This window comes from Anser brachyrhynchus (assembly GCF_964034855.1).
Source record: "Anser brachyrhynchus genome assembly, chromosome: 9".
NCBI classification, from domain to species: Eukaryota; Metazoa; Chordata; class Aves; order Anseriformes; family Anatidae; genus Anser; species Anser brachyrhynchus.
This window is the reverse complement of record NC_137703.1, coordinates 15522549-15547724: the sequence shown is the minus strand read 5'-3', so window position 1 is coordinate 15547724 and position 25176 is coordinate 15522549. Positions and strand designations below refer to the sequence as shown.

The 25176-nt window shown below is 52.5% G+C and overlaps 4 protein-coding genes and 1 long non-coding RNA gene across 8 annotated transcripts in view; 2 read left to right on the top strand and 3 right to left on the bottom strand.

Annotated features, from left to right (window-relative positions):
• Positions 1–1136, bottom strand: part of PAK2 (p21 (RAC1) activated kinase 2) — a 46419-nt gene extending 45283 nt beyond the window's left edge. The window contains exon 1 of one of the 2 annotated variants that reach the window (XM_080603910.1): positions 953–1136. The gene's annotated coding sequence lies outside the window, so the exon portion shown is untranslated. Of the gene's footprint in view, positions 1–306; positions 727–952 lie in introns of those variants that run through there. The other variant, XM_080603911.1, reaches the window with a different exon arrangement.
• Positions 1137–1281: 145 nt separating this feature from the next.
• On the top strand, positions 1282–4563 carry LOC308199567. Its single transcript, XR_013954705.1, has 2 exons — positions 1282–1582; positions 1688–4563. It is a non-coding gene; the product is annotated as an uncharacterized lncRNA (long non-coding RNA).
• Positions 4564–4907: 344 nt separating this feature from the next.
• On the bottom strand, positions 4908–9566 carry PIGX (phosphatidylinositol glycan anchor biosynthesis class X). Of its 2 annotated transcripts, none has more exons than XM_080603914.1 (6): positions 9439–9566; positions 9284–9347; positions 8861–9041; positions 7357–7570; positions 6173–6273; positions 4908–5105 (listed from the first exon to the last, which is right to left on the bottom strand). In XM_080603914.1, exons 1-6 carry the CDS (start codon positions 9482–9484, stop codon positions 4944–4946), a joined length of 768 nt encoding a protein of 255 aa, XP_080460040.1. In that variant the 5' UTR covers positions 9485–9566; the 3' UTR covers positions 4908–4943. The 2 variants fall into 2 exon arrangements, with proteins under 2 accessions (XP_080460040.1, XP_080460041.1); XM_080603915.1 differs by having other exon boundaries at positions 8900–9041; positions 9439–9533.
• A 206-nt stretch (positions 9567–9772) lies between these two features.
• On the top strand, positions 9773–13341 carry CEP19 (centrosomal protein 19). The gene is made up of 4 exons (XM_080603916.1): positions 9773–10145; positions 10234–10309; positions 11524–11722; positions 12022–13341. The coding sequence occupies exons 3-4, from the start codon at positions 11593–11595 to the stop codon at positions 12381–12383; spliced, it is 492 nt and encodes a 163-aa protein (XP_080460042.1). The 5' UTR covers positions 9773–10145; positions 10234–10309; positions 11524–11592; the 3' UTR covers positions 12384–13341.
• Positions 13342–13491: 150 nt separating this feature from the next.
• NRROS (negative regulator of reactive oxygen species) lies at positions 13492–22642 on the bottom strand. Of its 2 annotated transcripts, none has more exons than XM_080603909.1 (3): positions 21760–22642; positions 19373–19496; positions 13492–19121 (listed from the first exon to the last, which is right to left on the bottom strand). In XM_080603909.1, exons 2-3 carry the CDS (start codon positions 19478–19480, stop codon positions 17160–17162), a joined length of 2070 nt encoding a protein of 689 aa, XP_080460035.1. In that variant the 5' UTR covers positions 19481–19496; positions 21760–22642; the 3' UTR covers positions 13492–17159. The 2 variants fall into 2 exon arrangements, with proteins under 2 accessions (XP_080460035.1, XP_080460034.1); XM_080603908.1 differs by lacking the exon at positions 21760–22642 and adding an exon at positions 20479–21716.
• Between the last annotated feature and the right edge of the window lie 2534 nt (positions 22643–25176).

Sequence of the window (25176 nt, the reverse complement as noted above, 5' to 3'; positions counted from 1 at the left end):
TGTAGCCTGCTTCCACAGTACCTCTGCGAGTTAAATCACCTCCATCTCCTAAAGGAAGAAAGTGAACCACGAAGTAGCCAGTTCCCTTTTTTTTTGGGGGGAGGCACCGCTCCGGGATGCACACCCTGAAGTCAGTCCACACCGAAAAGTACAGCCTAGACTTTTAAAAGAGAAAGCCCGCTTTGTCAAGCATAAAATACATCCAAAAAAAAGAAAAAAGAAAAAAGGCAAACCCGGAAAAACACAGAAATAAGAGGATTAAAAAAAAAAAAAACCACTGTATGCCGTGCCGGAATGACACCTTACCGTGCTGGTTACCGTGATACCTCCAAAAAGGACTGTTAAGCAGCCGCAGCCCCCCCTCACCGTCAGAGGCACAGCACCGACGGATGACGACGATGCTGCTGCTGCCTGTGGCCTGAAGGCCAGCTGATGGCCTCCGGGTTCCCCAACAAACCTCCGGGAGGTTGCTCACAGGCACCAGGCCCCCAGCTCGGGCTAGAGCCGCCCTCATCGCCCCCCTCGGGCCCTGCCGGCGGCTGGTGACAGAGCGGCGGCCCCGGGGCAGGATCGTGCCCCCTGCCCGGCCACAAAGGACGCGGCTCCCAACCTGCGCGGCACCTGGCCTGCGGAAACCGCTCCGAGCGGGGTTTTTCCAGCCTTTGTACCACAAATATCCCGCTGCTTCCCCCCACATCCCCCCCGCCCCCGCGGCAAGCACGGGCTCCCCGCGGGGCAGCGAGGGCCCCTCACGGCGCGGCGCCGCCGCCCCGAGCCCCCCTCACGGCCGGGCCGGGCCGATCCCGCTCCCTCCCGGGCCCCAGGAGGCGACGGCGCGGCCCCTTCCCGCAGCGCCCCGCAAACGGGGCCGGCGCCGCCGCCGCCCCGCCGCAGGCCCGGGAGGGCCCCACAAAGGGGCGGCGGGGCCGGCAGGTGGGAGCCGGGCACTCACCGGGCTGAGGCGGCGCCGGCCGCCTCGGGGAAGGGCGAGCGGGGCAGCGGGGCGCGGCCGCCACACGGCGCCTCTGCAATGGCGGCGGCGGCACCCACCGAGGCGGCGGCGGCGGCAGGAGCCGGAGGGGGAAGCGGAACCGCCGCGCGTGGCCACAGCCCGCGAAGGAGGGGCGCCGCCGCCGGGACTACAGTTCCCGGCAGCCCCCGCCACAGCGGGGAGCCGGCGGTGGCGCGCGGGGGGTGACGGGAAATGTAGTCCGCGCCGCTGAGGGGAGTCGCGTGGGCGGGAAGGGGACCCCCGGGAGCCTCCCCGCTGCCTCCTCACGGCGCAGCGGTTTCCCCCTGGGGAATGAGGGGCCAACTGGGTGCACCCCCGGCCGCTCTGAAAATAAAAACAGGAAAACGCCAAAGGGTAGATAGACCTTGTCCAAGCCAGCTCTCACCCACCCCTCGCTTCCATCTTTTTCTTTCAGATGTGTTTCCTTAGTACTTCGTTGATGAAAAACAGTTCGCCCCCTGCTGCCTCTCCCTCAGGCCCACCCTGGCTCTCTCGAGCCTCAGGTGCAGCTGCAGCCAACGCTCCCAGCAGCCAGGAGGCCACAAATGGGTGCCTGGGAGCACCAAGCAGGTTAGGCTTCCTTATCCGCACCATGTGCCACCCTTCCTCGTGCCCTGAAGGTACTGGAAGGGGCTCGTTTTTGTACCACAACAAATTAACACTACTCCCACTAAGTTTCCAGGTCGATCAGGAGTCCACGAGCTTGGTGCTCAGCATAACTTCTGATGTTGCCACTTCCGACCGCCGGTGAGCTGAGCCATCTCTCGGGTAACTACTCACATATCCAGGTACCGAGAGATGCAGCAGTAACACAGCTGAGAAAGCAGCATATGTGCCCTCGAGTCTTCTCCCCTAGAATTCCTGACACACCTAATCTTTCAGATTAGACTTCCCCAGACATCCACCTGCCCTGCAGCTTGGATCTCACCTCTTCTGTCAGTCCAGGCTTGAAGCAACATCTGATTTTTCCTTCAGAAGGACACGCATCAGGTAGCCCCTCTTGATAAACATCTTGCAAGAAAGCTTCCCCCACAGCCTCACACCAGCACACAAGTCCAAACAGTGCTTATCAGCCTTTCCAGTTTCAGTTTGCTTTCAGCTACTTTAGGTCATCATTTTCTGTTATTCTCCACAGTTACTGCAGTGGTTGCTCACAGAAACCTTGCCCCTAAAGACCCATGATATTTTGGCCACTTTCTTTCTTTATCACTTCTCCTTTCATATTGCTTTGTCCCTCTCCAACTCTGTTCCATATTTGACTCTCCTTTTTGCTGAAGCTAATTCATCTCTGTGCCATCATGTACCTCTCAAGAAACTACAGATTTTATACTTCACAGCTCCCTAAGCTCTACTTTCCTTCCCTATAAAACCTTGCTTCTCCTTGCTGCTTCAGCCTCATACCCCTGAACCTGCCCTATTTCTGCTCCAAACCCTTTTCAGAATTCTTAATCCCCTCCCATTCTTTTGTCTCGCCAGGCACATCTTTTTAAAAGAAACCAGGAGTACTTTGTTGCTGTTATACATTCATTGGTGATTCAGAAAGTCTTTAACTCCCAACTTGGCCTTTAATGCCCCCTTTTCTTTCATTGCTGTAGTTCCTTTAATTCAGTCCTTATACCCATTAATGATGGATAAGTTGTATCCAACCCATGTATCTATGTCCTTTTGCTAACAACTCAAACTACCAGGCAGTCACCTCACTTCTGTTTCCACAGCTGCCAGATTTTTTTCAAAGAATTTTTTCACTGCCTCACAGCTCCTCTGCACTTAAAAGCAATTCCTGCAGGACTGGTACCTACATTCTGCTACCTGGCATGCACCAGGGCATGCCTGTTAAATGCAGAGATTGCTTAATGACTGTAGTTTCTGGTATGGGAGAGAAAGTTTAACTTGGAGATCAATTCCCTCATGCTTAACTCTACAATATTTATTATACTTATTTACAACTTTTAAAAATCTACTGTATTTTAATTCAAATGCTATACATTTAAAAAGAACAAATACTTGCTATTTGCCATAGCAAAAGCATCCACTGAAATTTCTGCAACTTCTCTAATATTTTACATTAATCAGAATCAATGTTACTCCAGCTCACCTGAAAACCTCATCAGTGGGATCTTGATGAATTTTCAGTATACTTAGTAAACCAGGAGCCACACAAGCTGATTAGTGCACTGAAAACCCTCCCTCTCACCCTCCAGCAGCTACACTCTGTTCTAAAGTCAACAATCTGTTTCATACTAACAGTGCTAAGCCCCCTATAATTCAAGCCCCTCCTGCCACAGTTGCTCATAGAACATCCTACCACTAATGCACACTTACATTCTCGCATCATCACTTGCACGCATTTCCAAATCATCTACTCATCATGTTTAATATCTTGCAATATTTTCCTCATTTGTCACAAGGAAATTAGTTTCCTTTCATTGCACTACACTGTCAGGCAGCTTGTTTTGGCATACTTGTGATTTTCAACTAGTCTTATCTGATGAATTGTGAGCTTTCAGGAGATAAAGACCTGCCAAGCCGAGTGGCAATCTGGGACACTGCCATTCCACAAGTGAAACTGCAACACAAAATGACGTACCTGCACCGGAGAGAAAGCACAAGGACAAACTCAACTCTGGGAGTTAAAAATGCCACTCAGAGGCAAGTGTTACAGCCTCTCTCCTCAGTCCTACTGCAAGAGCCACCAAATCTCCCTGCAATTGTCCTCTTTAATTTCTCCCTTCCCCCAAACAGATGCAGTGCATGACGCCTCTGAGGTAGTGCATGAAGTACTGGCGCAGCCATCATCATTCAGCACAGCCAGGGGAAAACAAGAGCCCAGTGTCAGAGCACTCGCCAACCTGTCGCGGGCAAAGTCACAAGACGAGCTCTCTATTGAATTCCAGCAGAAGCAGAGGAAGGATGCCCAGGGGATCCTGAAGCTACAGCTGGACAGTGATGAAAGGCTGATTCTACTGTGAAACAGTCATGGCTGCATATAAAGGAGGACAGAATTTAAGAACCAGCATTTTCATTGATCTCCCCCACACTCCCTCAAAAATCACCTGCTCTTAACTCCGTGAGGTATAATGTTTTCTCCAACCGCCCCTGTGAGTAAGGTCACAATGCCACCTACTGACGATTAAAAATAACAACCAACTTCTGTCAATCCAGAGCAACTCATTTTTTCCATTAAGTAATCCTTCCATTTCCATGTATTTATTAACTGCTCTGATGGCTGAATGCAAGTCTTCTAAATGTTTGCTTCTAGTTTGTATCTTTTCATCAGCTTTAATCTCCCAAGGGAGATTCTTTTAGCTTCTGATACAGGGTGAAATTCCTTTCAAATTTTCTAAGCTCTTTCAACTCTGAATGATTTGACCAAGAGCAGCTAATCCCTCCCAGTCCTTAGCAGAGTACAAATTGTTTAAGCCTTCTACGGTCCCAAGTAAAGAATGCCTCTTTGCAAAGTCACGCATAACCCATGTGGACAGTTTAAACAAGCTTCAAATTCAGAAACATTTATGACTAGATAATGTTTTTCATACCCTTAACAACCACTCCCCAGTCAGGTGGTTTGAATTCAAGAAATTACAAACACCTCTGCAAGGGGTAGCACTATAGTTGGAGCAGGCCCTGGCCTGGGGCAGGGAATCAGAGACTGAGACTGCTCCTGACTATTGCCGCACTGCCTGTGGCAGTCCTTTCAGCTTTCTGCAGCTCTGTTGCTATCCTCCATCTGCTTCGTCTATTCACAATGTACCAAAGTGGTCTTCTGTGCATGAAAGGTGTTTGTAAGAATTAGGCTGAGAGAACTATAATCTGTTATGGGACCTGCATGAATTACCAAGATATAAATAACAGTAGAGAAGGATTCACTTAGGAACCCAATGTAACACTGAGTTAGTTTTTGCTGCACAGAGCTCAGTCGCTCCTTGTTTCTTTATTCTGAGCAGGTGACTAGGGAGAAGAAGTGTCCGTGCTTGCATACAGCAGCAAGAATCAGACTGGAACAGAACACCGTGGCAAGAAGAGTCACGACGCACACTAAGGCACTATGTTGCTTGAGCCCCACCGGAACCTGAAGAATCAATTCTTCATATGCCTACAAAGAAAAATACATGGATTATACACATTTAACAAGCTGTTTCTTTCTGACTGCAACTTAGAGGACTAGTAAGTAACCAGACCACTATTTAACTAGCCCTTTGCTAAGGCTTGATTTTTTAATCCCAGAAAAAACTGAGATGGAACTTAACGTTTTGATTTACTGCCCTTAGAGAGAGAGCCAGTTACTCTTATTATACAAAGCTCAAAAAGTTTCTGCTACATTTTGAATAGCAGCCATTTATATCCTCCACGGCTTTGTTCTTACTCTAAGCTTGCCAGTGAGGACATGTACATAATACAGCACTGAACAGAGACACTCTCTGAATGAGCATTTTGCAGATCACTGAGAAGCCAGTTTTCTCCATGGGAAACAACTATTTGGCTTCTCTGTGATGCAGAAAGCTCCAAAACATGTAACAGACATCTGCAGATATCTTAAATGTAGGAAAACATGCATGTTACACAACCAACAGATTTGTTATTACACATATTAGTCTTATTTCTGAATCTCTACACTAGCACAACCTTTTTGAGTTTGTAAAGCAGTTGTTGACCACACTAAAGATACAACTTCCCTTAGTTTTGAACACAGAATAAAGAAAACTTCATCTAGACACTTAGCCAATCCAATAAAACAGAAGTGGCCTTTTTTAAAGATCTTACTCCTTCAACTTTTGGTGGTTTACTCCTTCTTCTATTAGATAGGAACAGGGTTCTCCCACTTTGCTAGTCATCTGAAATACCTATACTGCAGAGACTTTTCTTAATTTAGTGCCAATTATATCGTAGGATTACAAGTAAAGTATTAAGGAAAAAAAAAGAAAATGAGGAGAGCAGCCACTGTCAAGAGCATCAAAGAGCACCAAGTGATTGCAGGCATGTCAGAATGGCAGGATGACACCCATTAAAACCAGGTCAGAAAGGAAGAAGGGAGCCTCTGTAAGAATTCACACAACAAGGCTTTTATCAGTTAGGTCCTGTGCTCTGGAAGTTGCTCATCGCAGAAAGAGGCAGCAACTGTCAAACAAGAACCAAGAATTTCCTTCAGAAATATGAACTCACAGGTTTGTGTGTTGTGCTGTACCACTGACAGGGGTAGTCCCTTTTCCCTGAGCAGGGAGCTTCCACTTCAGCAGGCTTCCAACTCTCCGTTGACAGGTGATCTACATAAGACAGATACAGCGGATACCTATGGAAGAATCTCACCCCATGTGATATCTTGGGCCTTCTGTCCTTAATGGGGAAAAGAATTCACCTTTGGCCTGCGCACCCCTCAACTCTAGCCACGCAGTTACGATTTCTCTTCCCCAAAACCATGGAAGACATTCTTCCTTTTCTCCCAGCTGACCTCCTGTTGACGCATGCAAGAACTCCCCTCCAATACTTTAAATGCTTTTATATTAATAATAAATATTTTTCCTGCTTATCAATATTAAACATGGCAGAAAAATTAGAAATATTTCACACTCCTTTTATCTGACCAGGCAGTCTTTCCTGCCCCTAAGTTTATCCCAGAAAATCATTGCTCAAATAACACCTAGAATAAGATAAAGGAGCTGAGAATCAGTGGCACATTTGATGTGGGGGCTAGCAAGAACAATTTCATGAGAAATTAGTACAATTTTTAGCAAAAACACAGAATGCCAATGTTCACATAAAATATTCACTGTCAGTGGACACCAGGTTCTTGTTTTAGAGGAATGTGGGAACCACAACCATCAGGAAAAGTGTTTGCTATCTTTTCTCCCCTATTTAAACACAGGAAGAAAAGCTTGGAAACCTTTAGAATACTTTGGTCGCTCTAAGTACCTGACAGCGAATAATTTTAAATACACACTGCACAGCCCCAGCTGCCACAAGAACGCTGTGAAAACGTGGTCTGAGCAGCTGATCTTTAACAAACCAGGGCCTGCAGGGGATGTGACAAATAGACCAACTGCCAGCGCTTACAGGCAAGAGAGCCCATCCCTACAGTACAAGGGTTTGATGGCAGTAGCACAACTCCAAGCAGTCTGTTAACAATCAGTCTGCCTTTGGTCAGGCAGCAGTGTCCATCCTAATGCACAGCACATGCTAAGAGGAAGACAACGTGGCCTTTATCAGGGCTGCTATCCTCCCCTCGTGTTCATGTGACTCCTCCACTCCAGGCGGAGGAAATTCCACCTCCAGAAGACAGGTATAGATCCAGATTCTGTACTGCTCACAGCTCCTCTCTCCCCAAAAAGGGTACACAAAGAGCATCTCACCATCGCAGCAACAAACCAGTACTTCTGGACTCTTCAGAGCAACCAGTGCTTCCTCCCCGTCCCCTGCTGGCCGGTGGTACCGCACATGCACGGGCAAAGCACCTCTGAAACAGCGCAAACAGCGAGGGTCGCGTTCCAGGTACAGGAGAACCACAAGGCCTGTGGCCGAGTACTCAGGAGCCTCCACATCAACGACGTCAGGAATTAACACCGCCTGCAAGTAAACAAAGATCCAGATGTGGTCGCAACCAGAATCAGCACAGGAGAGAGAGACGGGGAAAAAAAAAGGTATGAATATTTCATGCATGATTATGGGACTTAAGTGCTCACAGTCTGCTGCGGTAACCTAACGAAGCATCAGAAGGGGAAAAAAAAGTTTAACTCCTGCTGCATTAACATGCTGGTCTTCAGAGCACCAAGGAAACTCTACTGTTGGAGTTTATTCTGTGTGTAGGGAAGGGTTTCACATTTGCTTACTTTGGACCCCCACAGCTGTCTATAATAGCTACTCAGAAAATCTTTAAGTATCTCTCTGATACTTACCTTCAGCTGTAAAACTTAGGTACCCTCCCAGAAGATGCCCAGCACCAAGATGGCATTGGAAAGTGATTGTCTCCTCTTATTAGACATGGCAGATTACTACAATGCAATTCTAGTGGAAACCTTTTTCCTTTTCCTATTTTCTAACACTGGGCCCAACTTCTTGGTTAGTAGGATCAGGTTGGAAGTTCTGTCCTTAAGCTGTTCCAAAACAGCTTTTCAACTCACTCTCCAATAAGTCATTCTTACCCATGGAAAGTTTGCAACACAACCTTTCCGATAGCCTGATAGTAACTGAAGAGGCGCTAATTAGTAACACCAATTAGCAAGGCTGTTATTGCGCTTGCAAGCATTCCAACAGAAGCTGCTCAGTGGCGTTGCCTCTGTTTTAACTGAATTAAGCACCTAAGGAGATTACTATAAAGCCACAGCCTTAGTACATGTCTCTCTATCCAATACGTGAAGCTTGTTTTGGAAGGTAAGAAGGAAAGCTGTGATGAAACGAAGCGGTGAGACTCCTCAGTCCGGATCCACTTGAAGCACGCCGGAGAAGCCATTGCTTTGCACTTTTTAAGACCTCGACACAGAGTCTTGGCAGGAAGACCAAACAGCCCAGTAGAACATGCTCCCTGCCTGTTCCCACCCTGCTCCTGTATTGCTGGGGTTAATCTTCCTTCTTTTCAGTCTGAATAGTTTTTACCCCAGTTACTTATTTGAGGCTAAGCAGAGCTGACAGGCATGCCTACATGTAGAAACATCAGCAGCACGTTACACAAAACGTGCCCTGTGCCAGGTGGTGCTGGTAAGACAGCGATGCAATGAGAAGTCACAAATATCACTGTGCAGCAGCTTTCAGGAAAGGGAACGAATCACCTTGGTCCAAGGAGCCAGATGACGACCAGAGTGTGCAGCTTCCTGAGCAAGGCATCCTTCAGCTGCCGGCAAAGCACGTGAACGTCCTTACCTGAGAGGCTGCAAGCGGCCAGACCTTCTGGGTCGTTACCTTCGTTAAGTTGTGCTGCTGTAGCGATGCCAGCTCGTAGGGATCCACGTAGATTCCTGGCGGCAGATGAGTTCTAGCAACCACCGAGCATCCTGCAGCCCACTCTCCGGTCTCCCCAAGGTCTACCTTCACCAGCAGGTCCCTTAAACCAAGGCACAGAAGCAACACGCTTACACCCACGTTTCACCAGGCGGCACACCCACCGGGAGACACGCAGGGAGGCAAGGTGCGGCTCTTGCGTGTTCCGCACCACAAACTCCGGTTCGCCCAGAGCCATCCCGTCCTCACCAGCCAGGAGCCTGTGGTTCCGGTAGCTCACCCTAACCGCGTCCCCAGACCCCAAACCCGAGCACCGCGCCCCCCAGACCCCAAACCCGGCCCCACCTGTGGAACCCCTCCTGCTGCAGCTCCTGCGTGACGGCGGCTCCCCGGCCGGCAGCCTGCACCTCTGGGGAACACCACAGCGCGGGTGAGCGCCGGCACAGCGCCGCCCGTCCCTACCGCGGGGACGCGCCGCGCCCGGTGACCGAGGCACTCACGGAGGGCGCAGAGCAGCGCCGCCAGCCCGGGGCTCAGCCCCGCCATGCCGAGCCTTCTCCTCACGGCCCCGCCGCCCCGCCCCGCGGCCGGGCCCCAGCGCCGCACTGCGCCCCCCCGCGCGGCGGAGGCCGCGGCGGCCATTTTGTGGCGCGGGGCGCCTGCGGCCGGCAGGGCCTGGGCACGGGCACCCGGCCTTGAGGTGTTGCCACGGCAACGCGGCGGGCCCGGGCCGCCGGCTGCGGGAGGGACCGGGACCGGGGCCGGGGCCGGGGCCGGGAGCGGGAGCGGCGAAACCGGGCCCAGCGCTGGCCGGGGAAGGCCGGGCCTCCGTAAGGGGCTCGGTTCGGGCCTCCTGCGGGCGCCGGGAGCGCTGCCGCGGTCCCTGTAGGCAGGGAATGCCGTGTCCCTCCTCACCGCACCCCGGTGGCTTGTGCTCCTGTTTGTCGTTCTCCCCTAGGGACGTCTCTGCCGTGATTGCTGCTTATACTTTACAAAGGAATTTCGGTTGCTGGAGGCGTCGCTTCTCGTTTTAAGATACGGAAAGGGACTCTTAACTGAATTCTGCCTTTTTTTTTTTTTTTTAGCTATTTTTGTTTTAAAGTAGAGCCACCGTTGTTAATTTTCAGTATTGAGGAATATTACTGCGAATTTGAACTGTTTACTCTGTGTTTTTAACAAAGAAGATTTCTTTCACCTCAACTTCAATGTAACTTTTAAAGATTACTACTTTTTCTTGATTTGGAGGCATATTTTTAGTTTTGTTTTTTATAATTCCATGCTTTGCCTTCCTGCAGGCTGTAGCGCAGTCAGAGACAGAGACAACCTGGATGTTTGGCATGTTTTCACTTAAAACCAAAAGGAAAGCAATGCGTAAGTGTACTGAGCTGGGAAGGAGATCTGCAGCAGCATTCCGGGGTCTTTCGGTTTCCTCTCATATTCCATCGAACTTGAAAGAGCGGGGTCAGAGCTAAAGGAGAAGCAGACACCAAGGAGTTCTCGAGCATTTTGTGTGTGGACAAATATTATCAGGCAGAAAAAGAGAAGTTGTCACTATTAGCCAGGTTAACGTTCCTTTCCCCAGTTGCCAGACAAAATGCTTCAGAGAAGAGCAAGAAGGATAATTATGGATGAGCTTTCTAACCTCGTTCATTTCATAGCTGACCTATGCGCTGAGATACTTGAGGGTTTCACAGTCCTTACTTAAAAATGAGCTTCTAGCACATACAGTCTGGCCTTGCCACCTATATAAATACAGCTATAGATTTAGCGAGTCAGTCAGCTCTTCCACCCCATCCACCTCCTTCTCTACCTTTTATGTATGGCAAAAGTTCCCTGTTCCTCCCCACACAACAGCTTAGTATTTTCAAACCTTAATAAATCGTTGACCTTCATGATCATTACATAGCTTAAACTCTACCAACCATAATGCCCTACATCCAAAGCATTTCTGCTTGTCACTCTTCTCAGTTTCCTTAGTGGTCTACTTTAGCTAAACAAGCGGATGTCATCTCTCTTTAAAAGCAATGTCAAATTTTCATTGATTCCTAAAAAGGAATCTAATCATAGTTGTTCATTTTGAATCTCCTCTCTCCTTATCCCATCCATCATTAGTCATAGATATGCTGCTGTACTGAGATCACTCTGAAACCATAAGAAACCTTCACAAAAAAACAGACTTGCTGCCCCTCTTCTTATAATGTTTTTTTTTTTTAAAGGAATTCCAGTGTTAGATACGTCAACTGTATGCGTGCAGGCTTCTCCCTTACCTTACGAAATGTGCTTTAGGTATCATTTGACTGTGCAGTTCTTTACTTAGCTGTGGACAAAGAATTTAACTTGTGTGTGATACATAATCCAGATTCAAAAGCCAAGAGGTGACAAAGGTGTAAATGAACCCTCGAGAGTCATTCTGCTCCCCATGCCCAGCTCAAATTGTACATAGGGATGTGTTCAAGTCCCCACAGAGTTAGGGAGACTTGCACTGTGGTGCACATTGTTACTGAATGTGGGTTACTCTAATCCTGATAAAAGACAACGACCAAGAGCCACTCACGCTTTCTTTCCCTTTTGTTCCTGTTTTTCAGTGAGCGCTGAAGTTGCTGAGGACTCTTCCAATAAAACCGAGCACACTTCAGCTGTCAGCAAGAACTGCAATGGCTTGCCTTGCGAAGAAGTGCGGCATTCGCTTTAAGCCTCCGTCCGTTATCCTGATCTATGAAGAAAAGGACAAGGAAAAGACTCGCCAGCGCATCATGCCTGTCAGGAATTTCTCCAAGTTCTCAGGTGCGGTGTGTTTGCTTGCAGCATCCCCCCAGTCCCCTCCACACACAGAGGAGGAGCAGCTGGTCAGTAACACCATTTTTAGTCACTGCTGGGTAGCTGTGCACCAGCAGGCAGGGAGTGCACAGTGGGCAGGTTTGGGGTAATGCTCCCTCTCCTGGGAAGCCCAGGGCAGCATCTTAATCTGAGTAGTGGAGCTGCTTAACCTGGAGGTCTCACTTGTGAGGGCTCGGGGTGGAGGATCTCTTTGTATGAGGAGATTTGTTTGCCCCTGTAATTCTTCAGGGTGGTTTTCTCTTCAGACTGCAGCATAGCTGCAGAGCAGCTGAAGAATAACCCTCGGCACAAGGCTTACCTAGAAGGAGTCTCGCTACGTCAGCTGGAGAAGTTACACAGCTTGCTGAAAGGTCATCTGAGAGGAGAGAGTCTGGCTGAGAGCCTGGAAAAGGTTCAGCGGGAAGAGACCATCGACCCAGAAGAGGATATGAACAAACTGGATGACAAGGAGCTAGCCAAAAGGAAGAGCATCATGGATGAGCTCTTTGAGAAGAATAGGAAGAAGAAGGATGACCCAGATTTTGTCTACGATGTGGAGGTTGAGTTTCCACAGGATGAGCAGCTGGAGTCCTGTGGCTGGGATGTGGAGTCAGGGGAAGAAGTCTGATTCCAGACAAAGATGACCTGGGTGGGCAGAGACAAATCCCATATGCCTGGCAGAGAGAACGGTGTCATCCTAATTACTCTGCTGCATCCTCTTCAGTTCATCTAGTTGATGAACTGAATTACATTGGCCATGGAGGATCGGAGGCCTAAGGTATTGCAGCGGTTTCAGGTTTAAATAAGCTTTAAGAAATGGAAATGGGACAGCTGAACTTGTTGGGTGTTTTTAATCTTTTCCTATGTAAGAGTGCCTACAATAATTTAAAATTATTTCTCTCTCATGTGTTTACATTTCAGTCAGCTTTGGCTGAGAACCTCACCAACTTGCCTTGCTGTGATTTCTGTTCAGCTTCATTTGAAAATGAAGTGTTAAATATTTATATCTTGGAAGCAACGTTAAAGCCTTGTTGTATGCATATGGTATTTATTGCTACTTGTTGTAATGTTAAATGTGTACTGGGCTATTTGCTGGATGAATCACCGCTGCAATGAGCATATTACTCTAATGTTCCCTAAGCAATGCTTAAATTTGCAGCTTCAGGTTACACAACTATAAATCCTTATTTTTAAGAAATGGTATATTTAGAGAATAAGTTGTTCTTGAAAGTACTCTGAAAAGGCAGTGGTTTCAAACTGATGAAGTGGGGCCTTTTCCTTCCTTATGCTGCTAGAGATAATGCTCTTTCAGTAAATGCTCAGTTCTAGGAAAGTGTGCTTACACTATTTGAAAAAAGTAGTATGGTAGAAAGTCATAGAGTCTAGGGGTGGTGTTAGAGTAAAACAAAACTTTTACCACCGCTGCATCATCAGACTACAGTTCCCAGCTTGCTTTAAATAGCACCAGGGAAGAAACTGACGTGGCAAGTAAGCAAAACTACAGCAAAAACTCCTCCAAGTAGCATTTCAGTGATCACTGAGAAGTTTCTCTCTGCAAATAAATAAATATTCTAACTATCCCACTGAAGTTCTAGTCCTGTTGCCTACCTCACTGGTTTGTACTCTTCAAGACACGCTCTCTTGTAAGAACTATGATTAGGATTCTTCAGAAAATGATGAAATGATACACGCTGAAATGATAGAGTCAGTTCTGTGAAAAATCTTGCCTTCAGCAAGTCCTCTTCTGCACACCGGGCGTCCTGCTGCAGGCGAGCAGCTGGAGAGGAGAGCAAACTGACTTCTGTCCTACGTGCTGAGAAGAAGCCTGGGTCCTGGTTGATACTTCCATTGCTCACAGGCACTCGCGGTGCCAGCCGTGGTTTCCCAAGCATTGCACAAACCTTCTCCTGGCTCCTTACCTCATTGTTAGTCATCATTCCCTGTCTGCTGCCTTGTCCAAGGCACCCCTCCGGTAGAGCCTCTTCCTGCGCAGCTCCTGGGACTCCAGTGGCAAAGCCAAGGCTTTTAACACTTCTGTTTGCTCCAGAAAGCCCCCACAGAGCCAGAGCAGGAGCCCTTGCTCTCCTGCAGCAGCAAAATCAGCCAGAGAACCCCAAATCAACCACATGTGAGCAAAGCTGCAGAAGCTAGCGATTACGGCAACCATTAATCAGCGCAGCCTGCAAAGTGACTTTTTTCTTGGTGATGATGCAAGAGGAGGAACAAGCCCTGCTTGCCCCAGGCTAATTGCAAAGGTCTGGCAGCTCGAAAAGCCCCATGCTTCTGCTGCCAGCTGACGCTGTCGGATCTGGAAGTGGTTCGGGGGCACAGGGCCTCACCGGGGTGGCTCGCGGGATGGAGCAAGCCATGCAAAGCAGGAGGACACAGGCATCTCCTTCCCTCCAGAGACCACGTGGGTTCCACAGGTGATTTATTGCGCCCTGGGGGAAGGATGCTGAGTGCTGCTTGCTTTTTGCTCTCCAACAGCCTCCAGCCTCTTGCCATAACACTATATTATGCCCAGGTTTGGAGAAACTTATTAAGACTTGCAGATGGGTTTTGACAAAGAACCATTAATAATAACTGAAAACACAGAAATGAGGCTGCGAGAAAAAATACCTTGCTCCTTTTCTTGTGTTTTCCCTGTATGGGGCATCTGGAGCTTAACACTTCCAAAATCATAGCGCAGTCAAGCTTTGCCCAAGCTGAGCACTAAGCAATGGCTGAGGGATTCACGCCAGGAACCGCTCCATCTGCGGCATCGTGATGGTAGGAAGTGGGAGGCGACCAAGATCAGCAAGATCTCCCAGCAGGATGATGTACAGCTATGCAATTAGCTTTCAGTGCAATTAGCATCCAGGAAAATCCCGTGTAAGGCTTCTCATCGCAGCCAGCCCCTGCCCCAGCCAACCATGGCTTTCCCCACAGGGAGGAGACTGATCTCCTCCCACCCTGCATCCTCAAACTGCCCCAGCTTCGTGTCGCCAGCTGGATCAGGAGCTTTTTAAAAGACACAGGGGCAGGAGTGTCATTCAGCGTGGTTTACTCCGCAGAGCATCATACTACAGCCGCCTTCCTACTGAGCGCGGTGATAAGATGGTGGCTGTGCCGAGCAGCAGCCCCCGTTGTACATCAGATAAGGCTCCACGTGTTCTTTTCTGTTTTCAACTCTGCTCTCTCTGACTGCATGCCACTGGTGTAGCAGAGACAATGATCTCCTCTGTGGCCACAGAGCAAGCGGTTCCTTGCTGCAGAGAAAGCCCAGCAGCTTCGGTCTGCTCCTCGGGAAGATCCCAGCCGTCGCTCCCAGGGCACTGCGGATGCGTCACAGCCTCCGTGCTGGGCAGAAGGGCTGCCACAGCACACGGGGTGAAAGATCTGCCCCCGTCCCAAAGCACAGGTGGCACAGGGCATCACAGAAATATTTAAGCATGGTGTTAAGTCTCACCTGTTCTCACTGCAAACCTCCTGCTTTGAAGATTTTGGTAACGCTGTGGCATTAGCTCAGCAGAGGCCACCGTTGGAGGGGGCAGACAGCCTGGGTGCATTATCTCAGTGCTACTGGGGTGCCTGCCCCTGTTGAAACAACTTCCCTTGCTTCCCTCTAAAGAAAAAAAAATAATATATGATCCTCCCCGGATTAGAGCAGCAGAGCGAAATGACGTCTCAGCCTCGCCAAGAGTGCCTTGGAGTTTCCTCCAGGGGTGCGATGGGCCAGCAAAAATACCCGGGATGATGCAAGAACCCAGCTGCAGAGTCTGGCCTGGAGGCATGCTGATGTGACATTTTGTTTCACTGCCTTGTTGGGTCAAGGTGTATTTTTTTTGTTAAATGGGCTGTAGGTTTGCTCATCATTAAATTGCTCTCTTTTTCTCACACACCTCCCACAGCAAGCTCATTTATGTTAATTAAGGCTGCATGGACATTGTGCTTCCACTCCGAGTTTTGTATCTTGAGCAACACTGGCACCTCTCAATGCCTATTTATTAAAACCTCGTTCCTGCACCAGCTTTTCAGGTACATATCACCAAATCCCAGCTACCTCCATGCCTGCTCACCCAACCGATTTTACCTTCCTGCTTGCCCACCCACCCAGAGCACAACATCCTTGCTCAGCTCTGGGAACGCCGGCGGGGAGGCAGCGCCGAAAGCCTTGCTGCAGTTGAGCTGAAGGCACCCACCGCTCCTGTCGCCTACTGATCCGGCTGCTTCCCCTCGGCCAACCCACGCTGACTGCTCCCAATCCCAATGCACACACAACGGGCAGCAGCGGCCACCCAGCTGCCACCCCAGCACGGGGCCGTGCGCCCCGGCACCCTGCCAAAAGGAGAAGCAGCAGCTGCAGTGGAAGGACACATCCACATCCACATCCATCCACCAAGGCTGGAGCCCGTGGGGCTACGGCCGTGAGGGATTCCCCAGCTGGCACCTGATTCAGTTCTGGCTATTTCTGTCTGAAATAGGGCCAGAAAACAGCCGTTTCCTGAGGCGGATTTGACAGTCTTTCCCGAGTCTTTCCAGCATTAAGCTGGCTCCCCTCCTGCAGCATCCCTGCCCGTGGCTCCACGCTGGGGTTTCTGCACCCACGGGTTTTGCTTGCCCCATTTATCACAGGGCACGCCACGACTGGTGCCAGGAAAGATAAACATGATAAAAACAGTACTGGCAGTATAATTTATTCTTGTGTCTTTCGGTCAATATTTTACATCGTAGCAACTTGAGGTTCTTTCCAAGGGGCTCTTTTGACCAGGATCCAAGCAGCAGCACACCAAAATGCCCCGCTGACACCACCTTGTCTCACCGCCATGCTAGGCACTGCCAGCAGCAGTGCCACAACCAGGGCAGCGTGGGATGGGGTTGGGGACTGTTCTGCTTGGGGCACCATCACTGTTTCAATCCTTTTTTTCTTAGTGATATATCCCACAGAGACATGCAGGCTGAAGTTTCAGTGACAAATCCAGCAAGACAGAGCTCTCGCTCTTACTTCTTTCACCTTCTGCACATAGATTTCAACCCTTGCCCTCCAGAACCCACAAATGCAAAATGTTCGCCATGGAAGTTCCCAAGCACCGGGGCGGCTTTGGGGTTTCACAGCTCACACCAGGAGTCAACCAGAGGCTTCAGCAGGGCCAGCGCCATGCAGCCACGTGCCAGGGTGGTGCGTTGGCCCCTGGGCACGTCCTGTGGGCACACGTGGAGGGCAGCTGTGGCAGGGCGAATAAATAAAAGCAACCACCCTAGATGGAGGAAAGCACTTCCCCGCCGGGTGGCCCAGGGGCGAGGACGTGCCCAGAGCAGCAGCGCCAAAACGCTGCTTCTCAGCCGCTCCGTCTCATGGCCGAGGTCTCGCCTACGCTCACCATCCCGAGTGCCACTGGCCCTTTCTCCTCCTCGTCCCCATCCATCAGTAAGGGCTAGATGCCCCGCACCGGCTCTTCAACATTTTTAGCAGCTTTTGCTTGAGCATGAGGAAGACCACAGCGAAAGCCACCAGGAGCGTCAGGCAGGTGGGCAGGGCGAGCACCAGGTAGAGGAGGGCCAGGTTGGCCACCTTCCAGCGGCAGGCCCGCAGGACAGTCTCGGGCAGCGCCCAGGCGCTCAGCGTCCTGGAGTCATAGCTGCAGGTCACCTCGCGCCCGTCGGGGACACGCAGCTGCTCCACGCGCTGCAGGGACTCCCACCAGCCCAGCGTGCAGCAGTTGTAGGGGTTGCGGCTGAGGTAGAGCTCCTGCAGGCTCCTCACCAGGGGCGTCCGTGCCACGTCCGTGGGCAGAGCCGGGAGGCAGTTGTCCCGGAGGTCGAGGCTGCGCAGCTTGACCGCGCTCAGAGTCCCGGGAAGTGCGGTCAGTGAATTCCCTGACAGGTCCAAGGCCACGAGGCTCTGTAAGGCAGAGAAGTCCACCACAGAGGAGGAGAAGCTGGTGTTCCGGAGGGACAAAACCCGTAGCGTGGCAGCAAGGTCTTGAAGCCACCCCGGGTCCCCAGACAGGGCCTGCTGGTTGTCAGAGAGGTCCAGGTGTGTCAGTGATGTCCCTCGGAAGGGCTGGCCGTCCAGTCCCCGCAAACCACAGCCAGCCAAGTAGAGGCGACTCAAGGTCTCGATTCCCCTGATGTCCACACAGGGAGGACTCTCCGCCTCGCTTGCAACAGCCTGCTGGGGACACAGGTCAAGCCGGTTGCGGCTGAGGTCAACTGTAGTGATCTTCCTGGCGTAGGTGAAGACTTCAGCAGGGAGCACCCGCAGCCTGTTGGTGCTGAGGTTGAAGAGCTGCAGGCTGGGCAGGATGGCCCCGGCACCCACCTGCAGCTCCACAAGCTGGTTCTGGCTGAGGTCAAGGTCCGTCAGCACGGCCAAGGGGTCCTCCTCTGACAGGTGGAACGTCTCCAGGCAGTTCTGGTTGAGCTTCAGGTGGGTCAGGGAGGGCATCTTGGCCAGGAAGCCCTCCGGCAGGTACCAGAACTGGTTCTGGCTCATGTCCAGGAGGCGCAGGGAGGAGAGGTTGCTGTAGCAGACCTCGTCCCAGAGGTTGACCGTGGTAATGTTGGTGGAGTTGCCATCAATGATCAGGAACTGCACGGTGACATCTGCGAGGGAAGTGCCGTTGGGGAGACGCTGATAAAAGCTCATCTCATTGTCCTTCAGCAGCAAGGAGTGCAGCTTACTCTGCCGGGGCAGCACAGGGAAAAATAGGAGCCGGTTGTGGGACAGGTCCAGCACCTCCAGTTCAAAGAGATCATCACTTTCAAAGGCCAGAAACCACTCGATAATGTTGTGGCTGACATTGAGCACCTTGAGCTGGGTCAGGCCGAAGTCCACTATGCATGGCATGTAGTTATAAGCTATGTTGAGCCTCTGCAGCTTCTGCAGCCCTTCAAAAGCTTGGTCAATCTCAAAGATGTAGTTCTTCTCCAGGTTCAGCTCCAAAAGCTGCGTCAAGTTGGTGAAGACAGAGGAGTCCAGCCTCATGATAATGTTCCTGGCCACTGACAAGGACTCCAAGGACGGCAGATTCAGGAGCAAAACCGATAACATGTCCTCAGTGAGGCAGTTTCCAGATAGATCAAGTGTCCGCAAGGCTGGCAAAGCAGAAAGAGCAGCTGCTGTCTGCGAGTAGTTGGTGAAGAGGAGGTTGTCTGCCAAGGAGAGCACGTGGAGGCCTTGGCTGCCCAGGAAGGCGCCAGGCTCGATGAGCTTCAGCCGGTTCTTGGACATGCTGAGATGCTTCAGCTGGGGGTACGGGAGCAGAGAGGCATGGCCCAGGACCTGGATAGTGTTGTCATTGAGCAACAGCTCTTCGATATCACCTTGAAGATTTCCTGGGACAGAGCTCAGCCATCTCCCAGTGCAGTCTGCGGTGCTCTGCACCTAAAGCAAGAAGCAGACACGTGACACCTCTTTGAGAAGGAGGAGACGGGGGGGAGATGAGAATTTTGGGGAACAAAGTAGGGATGGAGGTGGTGGCTCCACAGACAGAGCTTCGACATCCCAGTCCAAGCCTTAGCTCCAGTGCTAGGCCAGTATCTGGGAGGCCAGGTCTGGAGGTGCTGAGGTGCCTGGGGTTTGTAGGGCAGGATCAGGAGATCAGAAGGGCAACGATTGTGAGAGCGAGGACTTACATGCTTGCAGCCGCCAGGAGACACCGCCCAGGCTGCGCCCACCCCATTTCCCCATCCCGCTTCCAGCAGGACCAGAAGCAGGGAGAGACCGGGCAGCAGGGCCTCCATCTCAGCAGCGGCTCTCCTGTGGGGACAGAGGTGAGAGGGTCAGAAGCTCATCCCGAAAGGCCCGGCTTTCCCCAGGGGACCCACCGTGGCAGCAGTCGTGCACCCTCCTGCCCTCAGCACTCGCCTGCACTGCCCGGGATGCCCGGAGGTGATGGGCTCCTACCGCAGCAGCGAGCACCATGCCCTGCTCAAATGAGTTGCGTGCTCAGCTGCAACCCTCGAGGAGAGGCTTCCTTGCCTCACAGGGCTCACAGCACCCCCCCCGGTGCCCCAGTGCCCGCCAGGGTCACCAACCCCACTGCTACCAGAGCGTGTCCCCTCCAGCACCCATTGCTGCTCGCTGCCACCCCAAGGTGCCGGGGTGCAGCCGGGGAAGCGGCTGCTTTTCAATACGAGGTCCACGGTTGCTAATTTTGTGGAACCGGAGCTGATGGTATTTGCATCTGGGGAAAAGCTGAACCTCAGGCAAATGAGCAGTGAGGTCTCGCCTGGGGCTCGGCGAGCAGCGTTTTCATAACTGCCGGTGTTTGAAGAAGAAAACGGAGGTTATTTTTGGCAGACTGAGAAGCTGGAGCCTCACACCCCAGAGGAAGCACAGGACGCATCCCAGCTCATCTCCTTCCATGGGACAGCCAAAAGCCAATGTGAAATCGGCATTTATTAATCCGGGGTGGGGGCGGGAAGACCCTTCTCTGGGTGAGGTGATTTCTCCAGCCCCTCCAAGCCCTCACCCCCAGCAGCGCCTTGTGCCAGAGCACAGCACAGAGGGACCCCGCGGTGTCCTCACCACAGCACTGCTCCCCAAAACCCCACGGGCTTGGGCTGCAGCTCGGCAGTGGCACCCAAACCCCTCTGAGCCGCTTCCCCCCACCCCAACTCACCCTTTCCCCCCACCGCCACCTCCCTGCAGCTCAGCTTTGGCCTCCCCCAGCATCAGCAGCTCCTTCCCCTCTGCGTCCCCCCGGCGGGGCCGTGGGGTACCAGGGGCAGGTACTCACCGCCCGGGGCGGCACGCGGGGCGTGCAGCAGCGCATCCTGTGCCCAGCGGCCCCTCCACCGCCACACTCGGGGGGCTCTCGGGGGGCCGAGGCTGGGGGTGAGCCGCTGGCTCCCTCTCCCACCCGCTCTCTGGCTCGGCGCTGAGTTAGCCTTTGCGGAAGGAGCTAACGGAAACTGCAGTCACATGGAGGCAGCGAGCGCGGCGAGGCACTTCGCTTACTTGATCTCGGCACTCACACCCCAGGTCATGCACTCACAAGCAGCCCGGCAGCAAGGAGGAACCACGGCGTGGGCAGGGAGGGGGGCGCGGGCAGGGCCCCGGGGCTCGGCACGGCCACAGCGCACAGCCAGGGCCCTTTGGGGTTGGTTGGGTTTGGCTGCAGAGAACAGCCGCCGGCTGGGCGGCGCTGCCACAGGCGCTCCCCACATTGTGTCCCTCCAACCCCCTGATAGCCCCGGGCTTTGACACAAGGGCAGGGATGCACTTCCCAGGGGGGAATTGATCCCCTCGGCACCCCTGGGACACCAGCACCCGGCCTCTTGCAGCACCCAGGTGAGATTTTTGGATGTTGAGCGAACTCCGGGGACGTCCAGCAAAGCCAGCGCCCAGGGTGCAAGTCTGGCCCATCCCAAAGCAGGGGGCTCCCAAGCACCAACACTGATGCAAAAGTCAACGTGAAGGTGGGTCGAGCAGCTCAATCCCAGGGTCCTCACGCACCCCAATTCCCCGCTGAAGTGCGGCCAGTGATGGGACAGCCTGCTTATTGCAGCACACCACGTATCCCCCCCGAGGGACCGCTGCCTGGCTCACCCCGACCCGCCGGACACCTGTGCCGAGGGGTCCTTAGGCTCCCGCAGCCCGTGCGCGTGAGCGGGCAGATACGTTTATTTTTCTTTTTGCCTTCACTTTAAATTTCATTTCTTCTCTGGAAGGACACTCAGCGCTCCCACATCACTGAAAAAAAGCCCTGTGGTTTCATTTCCTGCATTTTCAAGGAAGTTTGAAGCATAAAAATCAAGAAGGAAAAGAGAGAAGCACTCGTGGGCCAAGCGAAGCAGAGCAGATGTCAGAAACTCCGCAGCGGGGCAAGATTCCCAGGGTGTTGCTCGAGGTCACATGAAGCGCTGGGACCAGCCAATAACTACAGACCCACTCCTCATCCCTAAAACCCTGCCACGAGCCCAGCCCACACCAAAAGCACTCACCTGACAGGCAGAAAGGCAGGAGCTGGAAGAGATTCCCCCCAGGGCTGGGAAACCTTAATACCGAGCATCCTCACCTGCGACCATACACCGTTCCCCATTGATCCAGAGGCTCCTGGGAGAACTTTCGATGAGATCCACGCAGTGCCACCAGGTCAGGTGGTGCCCCAAGGGTCGAAGCAGCCTCCCCTGCCAGCTCCTTGATGGCCCAGGGAGAGAAAACTGGGTTTTATCCCGCGCTTCATCCCGTGTCAGTGAATTTGGCTGGCCGAAGCCGAGCCCCCCACACCTCCCTTTTCGGAAAGCAACCACACACCGGGGCCACTCCCCACAGCCCATCTCCACACACAGGCCCCTAGCAGCACCCTGCTTTTCACACTTTCCCCACATCCTGCAGCCGGGTGGTTCTGAAAATGCCCCAAAGCTGCAGCTTGCCCCCCTCCTCTTCCTCTCAAGCAGCACCACACACCCCACTGCGAGCTCTCCCGGTAAAGACCAGCTGCACGTTTGGGGATTTTTTTTTTCTTTTTTACTGGCACAGTAAAGGCACAGGGATTGAGCTGCCAGTCTGACTGACTCTTTATGAAGCTTCAATCCAGCTCACTGGCATTGCTGGGCTAAAATGAAGGAGATTCGGCTTGCAGAGGTGCCCAAGTGTGCCACAGCAATTCCTGCAGCTGCAGAAAATGATCAGGATCCTCCATAAGGTTTTATACCCAGCCTCCTCCATCCCATCTCCCGTCTTTTTCCCTTAACAGACCCTCAGGTTGTGGAGCTCAGATCCTGAGAAAAGGGGCAGCTCCGCCTGGTCGCCTCAGACCACTGCACCCAGTGCCTGGGGGAATGGAGAAACTGCGACAGAAACCAGCAACCCACTGCCTCTGATGCCCAGCAGACACCAGTGTGCCCTTCTTTTTTCCTGCAAGAAATGTGATTTTTTTCCACTGATTTCCTCCACCCCCCCCCCCAGCAAGACCACAGCCCTGGCCACTGGGGCAAAGTGAAATGGAAACATTTCTCCCCGGGCTGCATCTGCTGCCACAGCAGTGGAGAACTGGAGGGAATTAAATGAGCAGCTCTGCAGGGGAGAATGCTCAGAATCACCGAATCATTTAGTTTGCAAGAGACCTCCAAGATCACCTCAGGATGGTGCAAAGCATCCCAGGAAAGCCTCCAGCCGTGCTCAGTCCCCAGCTTTTTGCCCACTGTGGGGAGGATGCAGCATGAAAATAGACGGGTGGAAGAAGCAGCTGCTTAGCGAGACATTAGATTGATACCTACAGAAACATGACAACGTCCACGCTCGTGGGAAACCACAAACAGCATTACAGAAAACATTAGGAGGGCTCAAGACCTCAAAGCGGGTTGTGTCGGGGGTCTGTCACCAGCAGCATCCCATCTGAGGGGCCAGAGCAGCAGCAGCAGAAGCACCAGCATCTCCCCTGAGGGACAGGGGTGGGAGCAGCACCCTGTCCTCTGCCAGCCCTGCTGCCCCTCAGAGCAGGACCTGTCAGATGCTGGGGGGTTCAGGTCGTAAAAAAAGCCTTTTAGATGGGAAACTGTGTTTAAATACTGGCCGGGAAGGACTCAGAAAATTAAAGAAAATCCATCTTTAAAACCCACATCAAATCTTTCAAACTGCCACGTGGCTGAAGCGTGCACAGTGAATGCAAAGGTATCAAGACAATGCAAGTGAAGAAGTCCCTTAATTTAATCACCTGCTCTGGATACAGCAGCACTACGTGCTGAAGCTCTGCCCTATCCCAGAAGCTGCCAGGTGCCTGGCAGTTTAAGATGAAGTATGAGCAGTGCAAACCAAGAAACAAATCAGCGATCTATAATCAGCTTCAAAATCTTTTTTCTTTTCTTCCACCCTAGCTGTCGCCAGAACAACGTGCTTGCTTATTTACCCAGCCACCCTCTGTCTTCTTCCAAGGAAACACGTGCCAGCGCTGATGTTAACAACCGAATTAAAACTTCAGGCTGCAAAGCCTTGGGTTTTGCAGCCGCTGCCGTGCCTGTGAACGCTGCCACCAGAACATCCTCGGCTGGGCCGGCTGCGGCTCCCGTGCTCCACTTTTACCCGCTCACCGCAGCAAAGCCCACCTTTGCTCCCCTATTTGCAGCCAGCAGGAGCCTCCCAGCTCACTCCGGGTTTTTTGGTGAAAAGAGGGGATCCGAAGGGGTCTTTAACTCTGGGTATCGCTTTCCAAAACTGCTCTGAAGGGAGCGCGGGGCTTCGCTTGCTCGCCTGCTTCTGCAGTGAGGCACCAGTTCTCACACCGACACCTGTGGGGAAGGAAACGACCCACCAGACCGGCACTGTGCCACGAGCCCGGCACTAGGGGCCCAGGCGAGCCGCTGGCATTTGCCCCAGGACCTGCACTCTAAGCAGGAGCCCGCGGCACCGCTGCCAGAGAGGAGCCTCCCTTCAGCCCCAGTGCCTGAAGGGAGCAAGCATCCCCCAAGGGGCCCAGAGGAAGGCCAAGAAGGTCTTAGTAGAAAGCAAAAGCGCGTTTCTGGAAGCACAGCGTGGGAAGAAAGGGAAGAGGGGAGCCGGTCAGTGGCTCGGCCACATCCTCTTCCCAGCGGGCAGCGCCGGCCCCGGGCCAGATCCAGCATGGGCGGCTCCGTCCCTGTGGTCTCCGCTCTCCCTGCTCCCACCTCTGCCAGCGCACACAACATAAATGAGGAGGAAGTGGGCCGGGGAGAGCCGCAGAAGCGATCTCACTTCCCCCGGCCGCTGCCTCCCGCCGCCCTCGTCCACCCGCCATGCCCAGGCCGGGTTTGAGGCCTGCTGCCCACAGGGGGCGGCTTCGGCCGGCAGCGTGCGGCGGGGCTGCGGGCCTCCGGCGGGGACCCACGGGGGATGCACGCAGCTGAGGCCAGCGGTATAAGCAGCTGACCCATCCTAGTGCATTTACTGAAGGTTTTAGGGTAAAACTGCCAGGACTTGGAGGCTCTTTGATCACCAGAACGGGAAGGTATTGAAAGCTTCTGCCATTACATCACTCAGCGATGCAAGCTGGCATGAAAACCAGCTCCCCTCTGCAGTCACACATACTCCCTTCCTGCTGCTGTTCTGCTGAAGAGAAGTGAGAAATTGTGTCATTCATGCAAAGGGAAGCGAAACTATCTCAGCTCCCGACCAAGCCAAGCACGTCCCCACCCTGCTTGCCCTGCCGGTCGGGAGGGCCGAGGGCCCTGCCTCGCCACAGCACTCCCCAGGGCGCATTGCCATCAGCGCTGGGATCAAGCCGCCACGGTCACCCTCCCAAGTCATCTTCCTCCTCCCTTGGGCTCAGCATCTCACCTCTCTGGTGCTTTTGGGATGAGTGACAAAGCCTGCAGGGTTTCAGGACCAGAGTGCCCGCTTGCACTTTGGGCATAGCCCTTGAACTTGTGTAAGAAAACAAAAACACGCCAGGACATGAGTTTCTGCATTTTTTAAACAGAGCCTAAACTGAAGAGGCATTGTCATATCTGAGACCTCA

What these genes read in the sequence shown, in the direction of transcription:
- PIGX (XM_080603914.1), bottom strand. Translation starts at nt 9,484, where the DNA reads ATGGCGGGGCTGAGCCCCGGGCTGGCGGCGCTGCTCTGCGCCCTCC. An exon ending in CAGCAGGAGGGGTTCCACAG is followed by an intron (nt 9,042 to 9,283) that starts GTGGGGCCGGGT and finishes CCTTGGTTTAAG; the next exon opens with GGACCTGCTGGTGAAGGTAG. An exon ending in ACAGCACAACACACAAACCT is followed by an intron (nt 5,106 to 6,172) that starts GTGAGTTCATAT and finishes TTTTCTTTGTAG; the next exon opens with GCATATGAAGAATTGATTCT.
- CEP19 (XM_080603916.1), top strand. Translation starts at nt 11,593, where the DNA reads ATGGCTTGCCTTGCGAAGAAGTGCGGCATTCGCTTTAAGCCTCCGTCC. An exon ending in GAATTTCTCCAAGTTCTCAG is followed by an intron (nt 11,723 to 12,021) that starts GTGCGGTGTGTT and finishes TTTTCTCTTCAG; the next exon opens with ACTGCAGCATAGCTGCAGAG.
- NRROS (XM_080603909.1), bottom strand. Translation starts at nt 19,480, where the DNA reads ATGGAGGCCCTGCTGCCCGGTCTCTCCCTGCTTCTGGTCCTGCTGGAA. An exon ending in CTCCTGGCGGCTGCAAGCAT is followed by an intron (nt 19,122 to 19,372) that starts GTAAGTCCTCGC and finishes TTCTTGCTTTAG; the next exon opens with GTGCAGAGCACCGCAGACTG.